The sequence below is a fragment of the Xyrauchen texanus genome, chromosome 32 (assembly GCF_025860055.1).
Source record: "Xyrauchen texanus isolate HMW12.3.18 chromosome 32, RBS_HiC_50CHRs, whole genome shotgun sequence".
Lineage (NCBI taxonomy): Eukaryota > Metazoa > Chordata > Actinopteri > Cypriniformes > Catostomidae > Xyrauchen > Xyrauchen texanus.
Genome location: NC_068307.1, coordinates 36,543,425 through 36,556,422, shown reverse-complemented (window position 1 = coordinate 36,556,422; position 12,998 = coordinate 36,543,425). Strand labels below are relative to the sequence as shown.

Here is a 12,998-nt window from a genome sequence, read left to right as displayed (position 1 = left end):
GTATCGTGCATATAGCATATATATATATACTACCAATCAAAAGTTTTGAAACACACCCATTCTTTATTATACATTTTTTTTCTTCACATTTTAGAATATTAGTAAAGTCATCAAAATTATGGAATTACATAAATGGAACTATAGGAATTATGTTGAGACTAAACAAAATCCAAAATATATCAAAACTGTGTTATATTTTACCATCTTCAAAGTAGTCTCCCTTTGCCAAAAATTTGCAGAAATGAACTCTTGACATTTTCTCAACCAACTTCTTGAGGTATCACCATGGGATGCTTTTTAAACCGTATTGAAGGAGTTCCCATCTATGTTGGGCACTTATTGGCTGCTTTTCTTTATTATTTGGTCCAAGTCATCAATTTCAAAAACCTTTTTTTTTTAAATACAATTTTAGTTTTATAATGAAATAATTTAATATAGTGGCACAATTATATTTTTGTCATATAATAGCATACGCCTTCAGATCAAAATATTTTTAAGATCATGAGAAACATTTCAGTCAAGTGTTTCAAAAGTTTGACCTATAGTGTGTATGCATATATGTATATATATATAAATATAATCAAAGAGATGATACAGCAAAGCTAGAACAGGATTCATTACTTCCACACTGAAATTTCATGAGATGCAACTGGCTGTCAAACACATATTGAGCTACACATAATGCATCATTTACACATAAGCTACGTATGTCTATTTTCTCAGGCACTTTTTGAGTCTAAACAACTTATATAATTTCAGTAGTACACCCAAATGACAGTAACCAAATCACTGTTTATGTTTCAAACTAGCTATACTTCCATGTTGCTTCTTCATCAAATAGCAATGTTAAATTTAAAAGTCAATCACTGACACATCAGCACCACCTTGAGTAAGACATATGTGCATATATGAATGTGTCATGCAATACTGATAATTCACCATTGTCACACAGAAAATACAACATGATATTATAATCATTTGTATGAATAAAGTACTTATATAGTGTCCGGGGACCTTACACTGAAGTACACACCACAAACAACAAGAGCGATTCCGTGTCAGTGATCAAGTGATGGAGAAAGGTCCTCTTAACCATATTTTTTTTAAACAAAACAATACCAGCTGGGACTTGTGTTAGCCGTATTCACATGACCTGCTAAAATGAAGCATTAGCAAGCATTCCCTGGCGTCATGTTGCGTATCTGTCTTACCGAATGAAAGCTAATTGGTCAGAAAATTAGTATTTAAAATCAAATTTAATCACTTTCCAAATCTGTGATTAATCATGATTAACTATGAAAAATCATGTGATTAATTCCGACTGACAGCCGTAATATACACAAATTATACTTTATTTTTGCTCTACATATTTTACTTAATAAAATAGGGCATTTTAATTTTGTGTTGTATTTTATTATGGATATGTACATGCTACTTGGTTATTGCCCGGTCATGGCTCTCTCTCTCTCTCTCTCTCTCTCTCTCTCTCTCTCTCTCTCTCTCTCTCTCCTGTACTGTGCTGTTGGATTCACCTGCAGTCCTCTGGCTCCACACACACAGTGTAATTGCTGTGTCTATAGATGATACAGTAGACTCCACTAATGGACTGAGCTGCACATCATGTACATCTGCCTCTATAATGGCTTCCGCTGGTGGCATCAGTCAGTCTTAAGTGCAAAGACCAGAGGACCCAAACACAACTCCATCAAGCTCTTACTGAGTGAGTTCTGGAAAAACTCAGCAGTTTATAAATGACCCATGGAGATCCTGGATTTTGAAACTATAAATGATGTTGGACCAGACTTATTACATCGTGGAAATCAGGTAAAATTATGTAATTGGATTATTTTGTCAGTTTAATATTTGTTTTATGTTGTAAAGAACCTATTATTGCATACTCATAAAAAAATATGTCACTAAAGTTAAGGTTTAGACTTTATTTATTTTTGTTTTACAAATGTAAAATATACTGAAGAGTGAATCTATAGGTTTTAGCTTTTAGTCCTGTGCAGACAATTCACATTTAATCTTAAATACATAAGTAGGGATTAATTCTGTGTTCAAAATTGATTCAGACAACTGATTTAAGTCCATTTTATATGCTTGCTCATTGTTTCTAGAGTACACAGTGTTTGGGAATGAAACATTCCTTTAAAAAGGCAAATGTTTTACAGTATAGTTGATTATATACACTGAAGAATTATGTACACTGAAGCGTTTTGTACAGTTATGGATACACATATGTATATTGTCCATTCAGTCATTTATGAATTAAATGCAAATGCTGTATGTTGCTTTATCTTTTAAAAGCTGGAGTTTATTTAAGAGCACACTTGTGTTTTTTTATAATGAAAAAAACATTAGCAGCAGAAGCTTTAGTCTATGTTGATGTGGTTGATCTACTTGAGTGTTTTTGTGAAGATAAACAGTACAGAGTGAAAGCAGAATCAGGACACCCCTTTCATAACCTGAACATCTGATTATGTTGCACATCTAATTATTAGATGTCCTGGCAATCTCAACTGAGCACAAGAGATTACAGCCGGGGAAAAAAGCATGCCACGTGGTTTAATGAGTTCAGCCACTGTTTCAGAAAGGGACGGGTGCCGGTGGGGACATTTTCACATAGATACATGTCTCTTATGTATAGCAATATAAAGTTTAAAGACCTTGAAGGTCAAGTGTGTCTTTCAACATATTCAATTTCAAACTGATTTTGCTTAACCTTTATATGTATGGGTGTTCTGCAAAATGTATTACATACTATGGTCTTTAGAGATATACCCGGCACGTATATCCATCACATATGGATCAACAAAAGGCCCAGATTTATAATCAAAGAGATGATACAACAAATCTAGAATTTGAGATTCATTACTTCCACACAGAATTTTCATGAGATGCAACTGGCTGTCAAACACATAAGCTACGTATGTGTATTTTCTCAGGCACTTTTTGAGTCTAAACAGATTCACGACTTATATAATTTCAGTAGTACACTCAAATGACAGAAGCCAAATCACACTGTTTATGTTTCAAACTAGCTATACATCCATGTTGCTTCTTCATCAAATAGCAATGTTAAATTTAAATCAAGTCAATCACTGACACATCAGCGCCACCTTGAGTAAGACATATGTGCGTATGTGTCCACGCATATGGAATACTGATAATTCACCTTTGTCACACAGAAAATCAACATGCTATTATAATCATTTGTATGAATATAGTACTCATTTATGTTGAAATAAACAATAAAATACAATACTTATCCTGTGATAGTGAACTTACACTGAAGTACATACCACAAACAACAAGAGCGATTCCATGTCAGTGATCAAGTGGTTGAGAAATGACCTCTTAACCGTATGTTTTTTAACAAATAAATACCAAATGGGACTTGTGATAGCCGTATTCACATGACCTGCTAAAATTAAGCATTAGCAAGCATTCCCCGGTGTCATGTTGCACTTCTGTCTTACCAGATGGAAAGATAAATTATTTGGTCAGAATATTAGTAGCTACAAACTGATTTTGCCATTTTCCTTGAAACTGAAATTCCCAACCCAAAAGCATTACATTGTAACTACAGTAAATAACATCAGTGTGATGTATTTGATTGTATGTGTATCATGACGTCTGTGTTGTGATTGTATTGTAGTGATGTGCAGGTGACAGTGAGCTCACGCTAATGCTAATGACAGAGAAACCAACAGCTGCAGCCAAACAAGCACACTTATTATTCTCTACTTCAAATGTTTCCGACACAATGAGCGCCCTGAATAGAGCACCATGAATTATTCTGTCTGATCAAGACTCCCCATTTCTCTCAGTGTTTAGACACTGCTGTCCACAACAAATCACAAAAACGCACTGGAAATGTTTCACTAACAGCCTATTGATTCCAAAATGTTCCTGTATTTTCCTAAAACCTGCCATTTTCCAACCTAAACAAAAAAATAAAAAAATAAAAAAATAATTTCATCCAAAAAATTTAAATAAGAAGAACTTATATTTTTTCATTAAAAAACAAGAAGCAAATGCCAAAAATTATGAAATAATATGTATTGCATATTTTAATTAAATAAAACTATTTATTAGGGCTGTGGATTTAACGTGTTAATTTAGTGCAATTAATTATATAAAAATAATGAACTAAATAAATTAACGGAAATCAAGCTTTAAGTTCGTGTAACTTTGTGTTTTTCCGTACCACATCAGTAGGGGCAGCGCAGCAACACCAGTCAGGATGCAATCTTGACATATGGATGAAGAACAACAGAATGGAGGGACCACAAGCCCTTTCCCACTGCACAAACTTAAGTCCTATTTAGGTACTTCTACTCTAAACTACTACTTTTCATCGTTTTCGTTTAGAGGAACTTTTTTAGCTCCTACTCTGGGGTAGGTACTTTTTGGGAAAATAAGGACTGTGGGAGGAGCTGCAACCTGTGATTGGTCAAACATGTATGACGCACAAAGCATTGAGAAACGCGAAGAGTAGACAGCCGCCATGAGTAAACAAACCTGTAGCTGCTAGCCTGCTACTCAGAGGATTGCACTAATTTTGCAGTTCCCTTAGCAGATATAAAATAAAAACAACAAAGTATTCAAAGAGTATCGCCTGTTTTATCTATTATGTGTGTGCAAGCGGTGATCAGAGCTGCTGCATGACTTCAACGGGAGACGTGGTTTAAGTTTTCATCGCATCTGTGTGACTATAGAGAAAATAGTGAATCCTGAATTACAATATATAATTTTCCATGGAATAACAGGAACATAAATAAAAGATGTTCATAGCTACTATCTTGGCCATGTTAGCTACCACTTTCATCTGAAATTATACAGTATTAATTTAACCTCTCCCATGTGTAAAACTCTTTAAGACTAAATACATAGTATAGTTTTGGGGGAATTTAATTGTACTCCTATCTATCCCACAGGATATTCTGAGAGAGCAGTTTATTAAAGTAACTGTGACCAGATGACAGTCTACCACTGAACCTTCTTCTTCTGCTTGTTATTATTAAATGAAATATTATTTTCTTTATTAAATATATTATTTTGTCCACCTACTTTAGTGTGTCCTCTCCCATTGTCTCATGGTCTATGTCAGGTGTGATGAAGGTATAGAGTGTTGTAAATATTGCCTAAATGAACATATTCTATTCTATTCTTATACGTGCAAGTACTTTTTGTGCAGTCACAATATAATCGTGCGCGCACAGAACTTTTTTGTGTGCTCAAAATATCTTGCACACTCAAAATATCATCTTACGTGCTCAAAACATAATTTTGTGCACGCAGAATTGTGGCATATATATAACTCCATATATTATTTTTTTAATTATGTATTATTTATATTAAATGATCTTTATTTGGGGGCCTTTCTCAGCTAATATTGATAAATGTGACTAATTGCGATTAATTAATCAGCATGTCATTAATTGGATTTAAAATTGTAAATGTTTGACCGCCCTAGGATTCAAATATCATGGTACACTCACTGTAAAAAAATTAAAAGTATTTTATAGTGGTAAAAAAGCCAAAAATGTAATTTAATCTGAATAAATTTACCTTATAAATTAGATTACCAACAAGAGTCATTTTGTATGGGTTCTATAGAGTAGAAATAGATTGAGATTACAATAACAGGTGAACTTTTTTTTTTAGTGTCATATGTTTTATATAGCTGTTGAAGTTTGGTGTAAAAAAAAAATTGAATAATAGTACTTAAAATAAATAGAATCTGGAAAAAATGTGCTAATGCTGTATTGCAAAAAAACCTTAATGATCCTAAAATATGCATCATTTTCTTTAAGTACAATTTCGTTAATATATATGTAACGTTATAGAGCAGGCAGGCTGAAGACAGGAACGGACAAGGACGATGATTTGAGAATCCAAGTGCAGTTTATTTACAAATCCAAAGACGTGAGTCCAAAGTGAACACCAAACAGAATATACAGAACATGTGTGTGTGTGTATATATATATATATATATATATATATATATATAACCCAGAACATAAACTAAACATAAATTAACTATTAACAATGACTTGACTGCATGACTGCATGGCTATAAATACACTGACAAGTGTAACATGACAACCAATGGGAAAACTGAACTAATAACAAGATAACTAGGAAATTAAACAAGAACCAATGATAAAATAGACCTGATAACAAGACTCGTAAACGAACCAATGAAAAGACAGGACTATTAAACATGGTGACTCAAGAGGGTCACCTGTCAGTCACATGACAAGTAAACCACATGACATGAAACAGAAACAGGAAGACATGACTAAATGATATACATGAATCAAAACATGAACAAGAACTCATTTAAATGTAACAATGTATATTCTTTAATGTGTCCTGGACATGATCTTGACAGGTTTCATGAAATTAATCTAAAACCATGGCATATGAATGTGGTAATCATACAGTACCATGGTATAACCATATCATCACTGTATCATGGTACTGCCACAGCACTTATTTGTAAAGACCAAAACATAAGTGGCAAAAACTTGAAATTGCTGAGGATGTGTTCAGCTGTAATTATACTGATTTTTTTTGTTTACTATTAATTCTTCAACAGATCTAACCTTTGACTTGCAGACCAAAGAGAAACCAATTCAAGCTTGTGGAAGATGGAGAAGCCCGGGGCTCTGCTTCTTGCTTGGTGTACCACACTGTAAAAAATGGAGACATCTGAATTTACTGCAGCACCAGAGCTTAATGAAACCCAACTTAATGAGACACTGAGCCATGGCCACCCCATACATCTGGCACCCGGCATGCAATTAGGGAGCATGTCCAACCCGCAGTCACGTTTGCAAGACATGATGGGGCTTGTTGTCATGGTGACACTTAATGCGGTAGCGCTCTTGGCTAACAGTGGCGTTTTAGCAGTAGTAGTAAAAGCGCCCCATCTCCGCAAGTTCAGTTTAGTCTGTCACCTGTGCATTGTGGATTTGTTATGTGCCGCCCTGCTCATGCCTCTTGGCATTGTCTGTGGCTCGCCATTCTTCGCTGGGGTCGTTTTTTCTGTAATCGAATGCAGGTTATACGTATTCCTGAATGCCTTTTTAGTATCTGCCTCGATATTCACAGTAACTGTAATCAGTGTGGAACGCTACTTCTACATTGTACATCCCATGCGGTATGAGGCTAAGATGACCCCTTGCTTAGCTGCTGCCATGATGGGACTGGTTTGGGTGGCGTCTACTCTGCTTGGGCTTGCTACTGTCTTTGGGTGGCCCAATTACGGTAGCCGAAGCTCCATTGCTGCCACTCACTGCTCTCTGCATTGGAGCCACAGCGGACATCGACGACTATTTGCCATCCTTTTCTGCGCCATTTGCTTTTGCGTACCAGCAGCCATCATTCTTGCCGTCTACGCGAATGTCTATAAAGTTGCCCACTTGGCCGCCCGGGAAAGGGGGCCAATCCCTAGCTGGACGATGGCAACTTCTCACCCAAAGCGTAGGTCTGATTCTGTCAACAGCCAGACTACAATCATAACCACAAGCACTAGCGTCCGCAGAAATCAAGTTCCTCGCAGAAAGAAGAGAACTTTGGTTGGAGGGAAAGCGGCGCTTACTTTGGCCATCATCGTGGGACAGTTCCTTCTCTGCTGGCTGCCTTATTTTGCCTTTCACTTGCATTTGTCACTGGGTTTCTCACATAGTACTTCAGAAGAAGCAGAAGTACCAGTAACTTGGCTAGCGTACTCATCATTCACAGTAAACCCGTTTTTTTACGGGCTGCTCAACCGCCAGATCAGGGAAGAGTTGTGTAAGATGCTCCTGTGTTGCCGATCAAATAGCAGGCCAGTGCGGCCCGCAGCGTCTGGCCATGAACGCACAGGGCACGAAGACTTTTTTCATTTCTTTCACAAAAGCACTGGTGGGGAAGGAACTAGATGTGGCTACCACCACACGGCTACAACAAGGCTGGACCAAACCAGCTTTAGGATACCAGGACAAATACCAGAAGAGGTCACCTAAACCCTCAGAACTATTTTATGACATTGTCCTTAACTAAGAAAGTGTTAAACTTGAGTGAGGAGTTCTATACATCACACAATTAATAACTGGGCCCCACATAGCATCACACATATGTATTTCTGCAACAGCCAGTTAAGTTAAAAGCTGCCACAGGAAAAAGCTGCCACACAGGCTGCGCTGGTCAAGCGTCTGTAATTTATATCTGCTCCAACAGTTACTCATACAGACTTTTAAACCACAGAATAAGTTTATTTTATATACATACGTATATCCATACTTTCTGAAACAGGCAGCCAAACTATCACACCACCACAACAACAGTTTAAATCTTGTATACTCACAGTGAAAACATGCTGATCAAGTGTGATTATCCAATGCACACACACACACACACACACACACACATATACACACATGCACACACAGTGTCTGAGAAGTCAAACGGTGCATATAGGCAAACTGGGGTGCTGATATTATTCGTTCATTTGTTTTTTACGGCTATAAAAATGAAACAAATGTGGGTGGGACTTGATTTTACATGTTGGAAACTGATTGGATAATTAAAAGTTGTGTCTGCACGACAGGCGATTAGAGGCAAGGGGTTGAAAAAAAGAGGGCTTAGTGGTGTCAGTTGAAAAGTAAAGTTGTTTCAGTGATGGAGCAAGTTGTTACATTTTGATGACACATCACCAAGACAAACGTTCTATTTCTTTGGAATAATGTTCACTAAGTAATCATTCACAATAAGGCAAGGAATGTGTTTTAAGGAAATAAATAGGATTATGTTGACTTTAAAGGGGCAATACTTATTGTGACTGTAAACACAGTGACAAATGATGAACAAAAAATGCCTTCAACCCAGTACTGTGTCAGCCCAAGGTGAGATTCCTATTTGCGGGTGATATAGCAGATGCGTCCTCTTTGGTGTCTCCCCCACCTAGTTCGCCTATGCCTAAAAACGGCCCTGCTTCAAACAATCACAACGATTCCAATTGCTGACTCTGACTGCATGTTACAAACACGATTAGCAATTATGACAAGCACAGACTGTATGGATTTATTTGATGCCTACATGTTTATGTCATCAAACTTAAAGCTAATATAATTTCTGCGACACTAGTGCCACCGAATGGAATTGCAGAAATAAACAATGTTTTTAAAATAGATTTCTGAATACACCCCTCACCTGCAGTTGTTTAAACAGTCAGAGCGTGCAGCTCAAAACAAACACAGGAATTTTTATAGTGCCACAGAGACACAGTGTTTACAGTTTTTGAGAAAATTAACCTATGAATAGCTTACTTATAGTTGTCTCTGCATATTAAGCTGGGATAGAAGAAAGTATTTTAACACTGAAAAGGTGACATACATCAGCTTTAACAAAGCTAATTTATTTAAGTTGATCTTTTTTGAGCATAACAGAGAATGCATTTTTATTGTGATACAGCACAACTTATTCTATATTAAAATTGCTATAGTAAAATAAATGACAAAAATACTAGTTTCTTTTCGGCAAGATAAACAGAAATCGACTGTTTAAAAACACTCCATGAGCTGTGTGGGCAAAGCAAGGCAAGTGAATAAAAAGCTTTATACAAAACAATTGCACTATTGTAGCAAACTATTTGTACATACAGTATGTATTTCTATATTTATGATGCACAGAGTTCATGACATCATCTGTCTGATGTATTTCTTTTTCTGTTCTTACTGTAGATACCATACATGGCTCTAAATAAGTGACAAAACCAAATTGTTTTGTTGTGCAATAAAGACACTTGTCACAAGAAGCTTGATTCAGCTCAATTCAGCACACGTTCTGTTGTGTTGTGTTGTGTTTAGAGCTCATTGTTTGGTGTTTGGTCACGTACTGACTTACATGTCTTTGGCTCGTGGACTTTCTTTTCCCTATTTTGAAGTGCATATATATTGAGTCACCCATTACATCACAAAACACATTCATTTGCTCTTTCTTTACTTGTATAAAACAATGTGATCTTTATTTTGGCCTGTTGTCATGCATGGAGATAGAGTTGTATTTACTGGGGAGAATAGTATATTTTAGAAATGTCATGTTTTCTACCATTTTTTATTCCTGATATAAAGAAATATTCATTCATGCTAATTAGTGTACTCCAGAAAGAGTTAACAATGGGCTATCCCTAACAAATGGTTTAAAGCAGTGGTTCTCAGATGGTGGGTTGTGACCCAGAAATTAGTCGCTGGTCTGTATGATAGGGTAATGGACCAAAATGATCACGTGGGAAATCGGCATGTTGCTTCCGAATGTCCATGTACCCTGAAATCAACCCCATTCTGTCAAATAACTGACAACCACCATACCCCATCACACATTTTTGCATCAATTCTAATCACCTTTTCCTCTGGAGTTACTGAGCAACCTCCAAGTCATGGGTTTTGGTCCCATTAAAACCAGAACTTAATCATGTTCTCATAAACAATGGTTCGATAGCACGATTCAGAGGTTGCATTTTTGCAGTAAATTACATTTTTTGCTACACTGATGGTTATGTTTGTGTTAGGTGGTATGGTTGATAATATATGCGCCACTCTGTGGATATTAACATACATTCAACAACAATTCAATCTTAGGCCACTGGAGCTAGTTTTACAAATTTCTGATTTCCATTTTCAGCAGCAGAACTTTTGACCTACTGTCGCCGAAAAACAATGCAAAATGCAAATAATAAAATACAACAATATAATTGTACATAGTTACAGTACGATAGAAACATTTATGTAAACTGTAATAATATGCTATTAAGTACATAACTTCAAAAATTTGGGAGAAAACCCTTCTCATGTATATACTCAGTGCTTGGCGGATTACTTGTGAATTGAATCGGGTACTGATTACAAATTACATGACAAAAATGCAATCAGTAATGTAATCTCATAGATTACATTTTGGGGTAATCTAATCCAATGACTTTTGGATTACTTTCAACCTAATTCTTTTTTATTTTATTTCACATGCATTTGAGTAGGACAATAATTTTAACATAAAAGTACAAAGAGGAAGAAAATGTATTCCATTCTTTATTACTAACAAAAATAGCCTCACAAAAAGCTCCTTATGACATTTGTAAAAAGTGCATAAACATGAAATAAATATTAAATCTAACAGCAATGACAGTGCATGGTCAAAGTTTATAATTCAAAACACTGAGACATCAAGTTATTTTTAAGTGCATAATACAATAGCAGCTTTACAAACATTAATGACCATAATATCAACATAAAATGATCATAAAATTAACAAAAATGAATGACTATAAAATCAACAGCAATAACGTTGCAGGCACAAGAGCAGCAAGAATATTCTAAAAGAGCAGAATATTTTAAAACAGCAGATTTACTACTGAGTAATAGTCAATTGCCTATTCCAAATGTTCATCTGTGAGATTATTGTGCTTCAGGGTAAGAATATGATGATATTGTTATGAAAATATGTAATTAATATGTAATCATGCAATCTATAAAAAGTAAATGTAGTATGATTACAATTATTTCAAAATGTGATTCCTTCCAATTACAAGTACTTATTTATTTTTTTACATCTGATTATGTAATCCAGATTACTTGTAGTCTTACTACCCATCACTGTATATATATATATATATATATATATATATATATATATATATATATATATATATATATTATTTTAGGCAAAACTAAAACTTAATTTGACTTAAAATGTATTTTTGCCCAGTGTATTCAGTTCTGCTTGTTTATGAAAATACTCTGATTTAGGCCTAATACATAGGCTTATATAACACAGTAATTCTGCTTCATGACAGCTGTTTGAATGTATTGGTGCACAGAAACACTTACAGTAAATGGATGGGAAGATGACTTCACATTTATTGCATGTGATTGTATTTCACATGATTGCAACAGGGTTTAGATATAGTATTAACAGTTTGGCTCTAAAACTAAATCATGAGAAAGTGTTTCCTGTAATTATACATCCATAATTTTGGAGACTGTTGTTTTTTTTCATTGTAATGGGGAGATTTGAGTGACTCAAATGCAGATTAGTCTTAGCAGATAAAACAAACTAAACCAGGCAAAGCGGCTGCCAAAAGAACAGTTTTAAGGGTGATGTTACGACCTCGCAATCTGTGAGACAGTCATCTTAGATCAGAGCAAAGGTAAACGGGATAAAATGCTATAAACTGTGAGATTAAACAATGATGATGATTAGTGTGAGAGCTTTCCGGAAGAGAAGTCCATGATGCCATCTGTCTATGATGCTGCAGATAAAAATAGATTGTTACTAACTGAAGCATTTAGTGAGCAAGTCTTCACATCAAAAATGTTCCTGCTAAATCTATTGTAAAATATTACCCTTAGAAAATGCTTTTTTCTATAACAAAAGATACTCAACAGATTTTGATTATCAGCTAAATCTGAGCTTCTTATCCTTGCTTATAAAACAAGTTTGTTTTGGCAGAAAACTTAAAATTGAAAGCATTAGTGATGGTTGATTGAACAAGCATAGCTTTTGTTATTGCTCATTTGGGCTACACAATTTCACACTGTTTGTGCTACGGACATTAATGATTTCACAAATCGTGCGGCTTGTTGAGTGATCAAACAAGGCGTATCACATAAACCTCTGTTTTCCTTCAGTCCAAACTGAGAAAACAGATTTTAAAGCAATACAAATATATACACAATGAGGGACACATATAGTATGAATTGGTATGAATGATAAAATACAGGATTTATAGTTGTTTAAATATATTTTGCATTTGAAGTGAATTATGCTGTTGGACTATAAATAGAAACCAATGATCTGCTAATGGGTCTACTAGTGGAACACATTTTCCTAAACACAATCTGTGAAAATTGCTGACCATGTGTGAACAATTTCCACATTATTACACCCTGTAGAAGACCACCTTGATGCAGTAAACAACTCTTTAATGGATGATGCGGAATATCTGC

General features: G+C 35.3%; 1 protein-coding gene across 2 annotated transcripts; it reads left to right on the top strand.

Moving 5' to 3' along the window:
* Positions 1–1,584: 1,584 nt before the first annotated feature.
* On the top strand, positions 1,585–8,021 carry si:ch211-213o11.11 (probable G-protein coupled receptor). 2 transcript variants are annotated; one of them, XM_052102087.1, is made up of 2 exons: positions 1,585–1,824; positions 6,611–8,021. In XM_052102087.1, the coding sequence occupies exon 2, from the start codon at positions 6,714–6,716 to the stop codon at positions 8,019–8,021; it is 1,308 nt and encodes a 435-aa protein (XP_051958047.1). In that variant the 5' UTR covers positions 1,585–1,824; positions 6,611–6,713. The 2 variants fall into 2 exon arrangements, with proteins under 2 accessions (XP_051958047.1, XP_051958048.1); XM_052102088.1 differs by lacking the exon at positions 1,585–1,824 and adding an exon at positions 4,234–4,334.
* Positions 8,022–12,998: the final 4,977 nt, after the last annotated feature.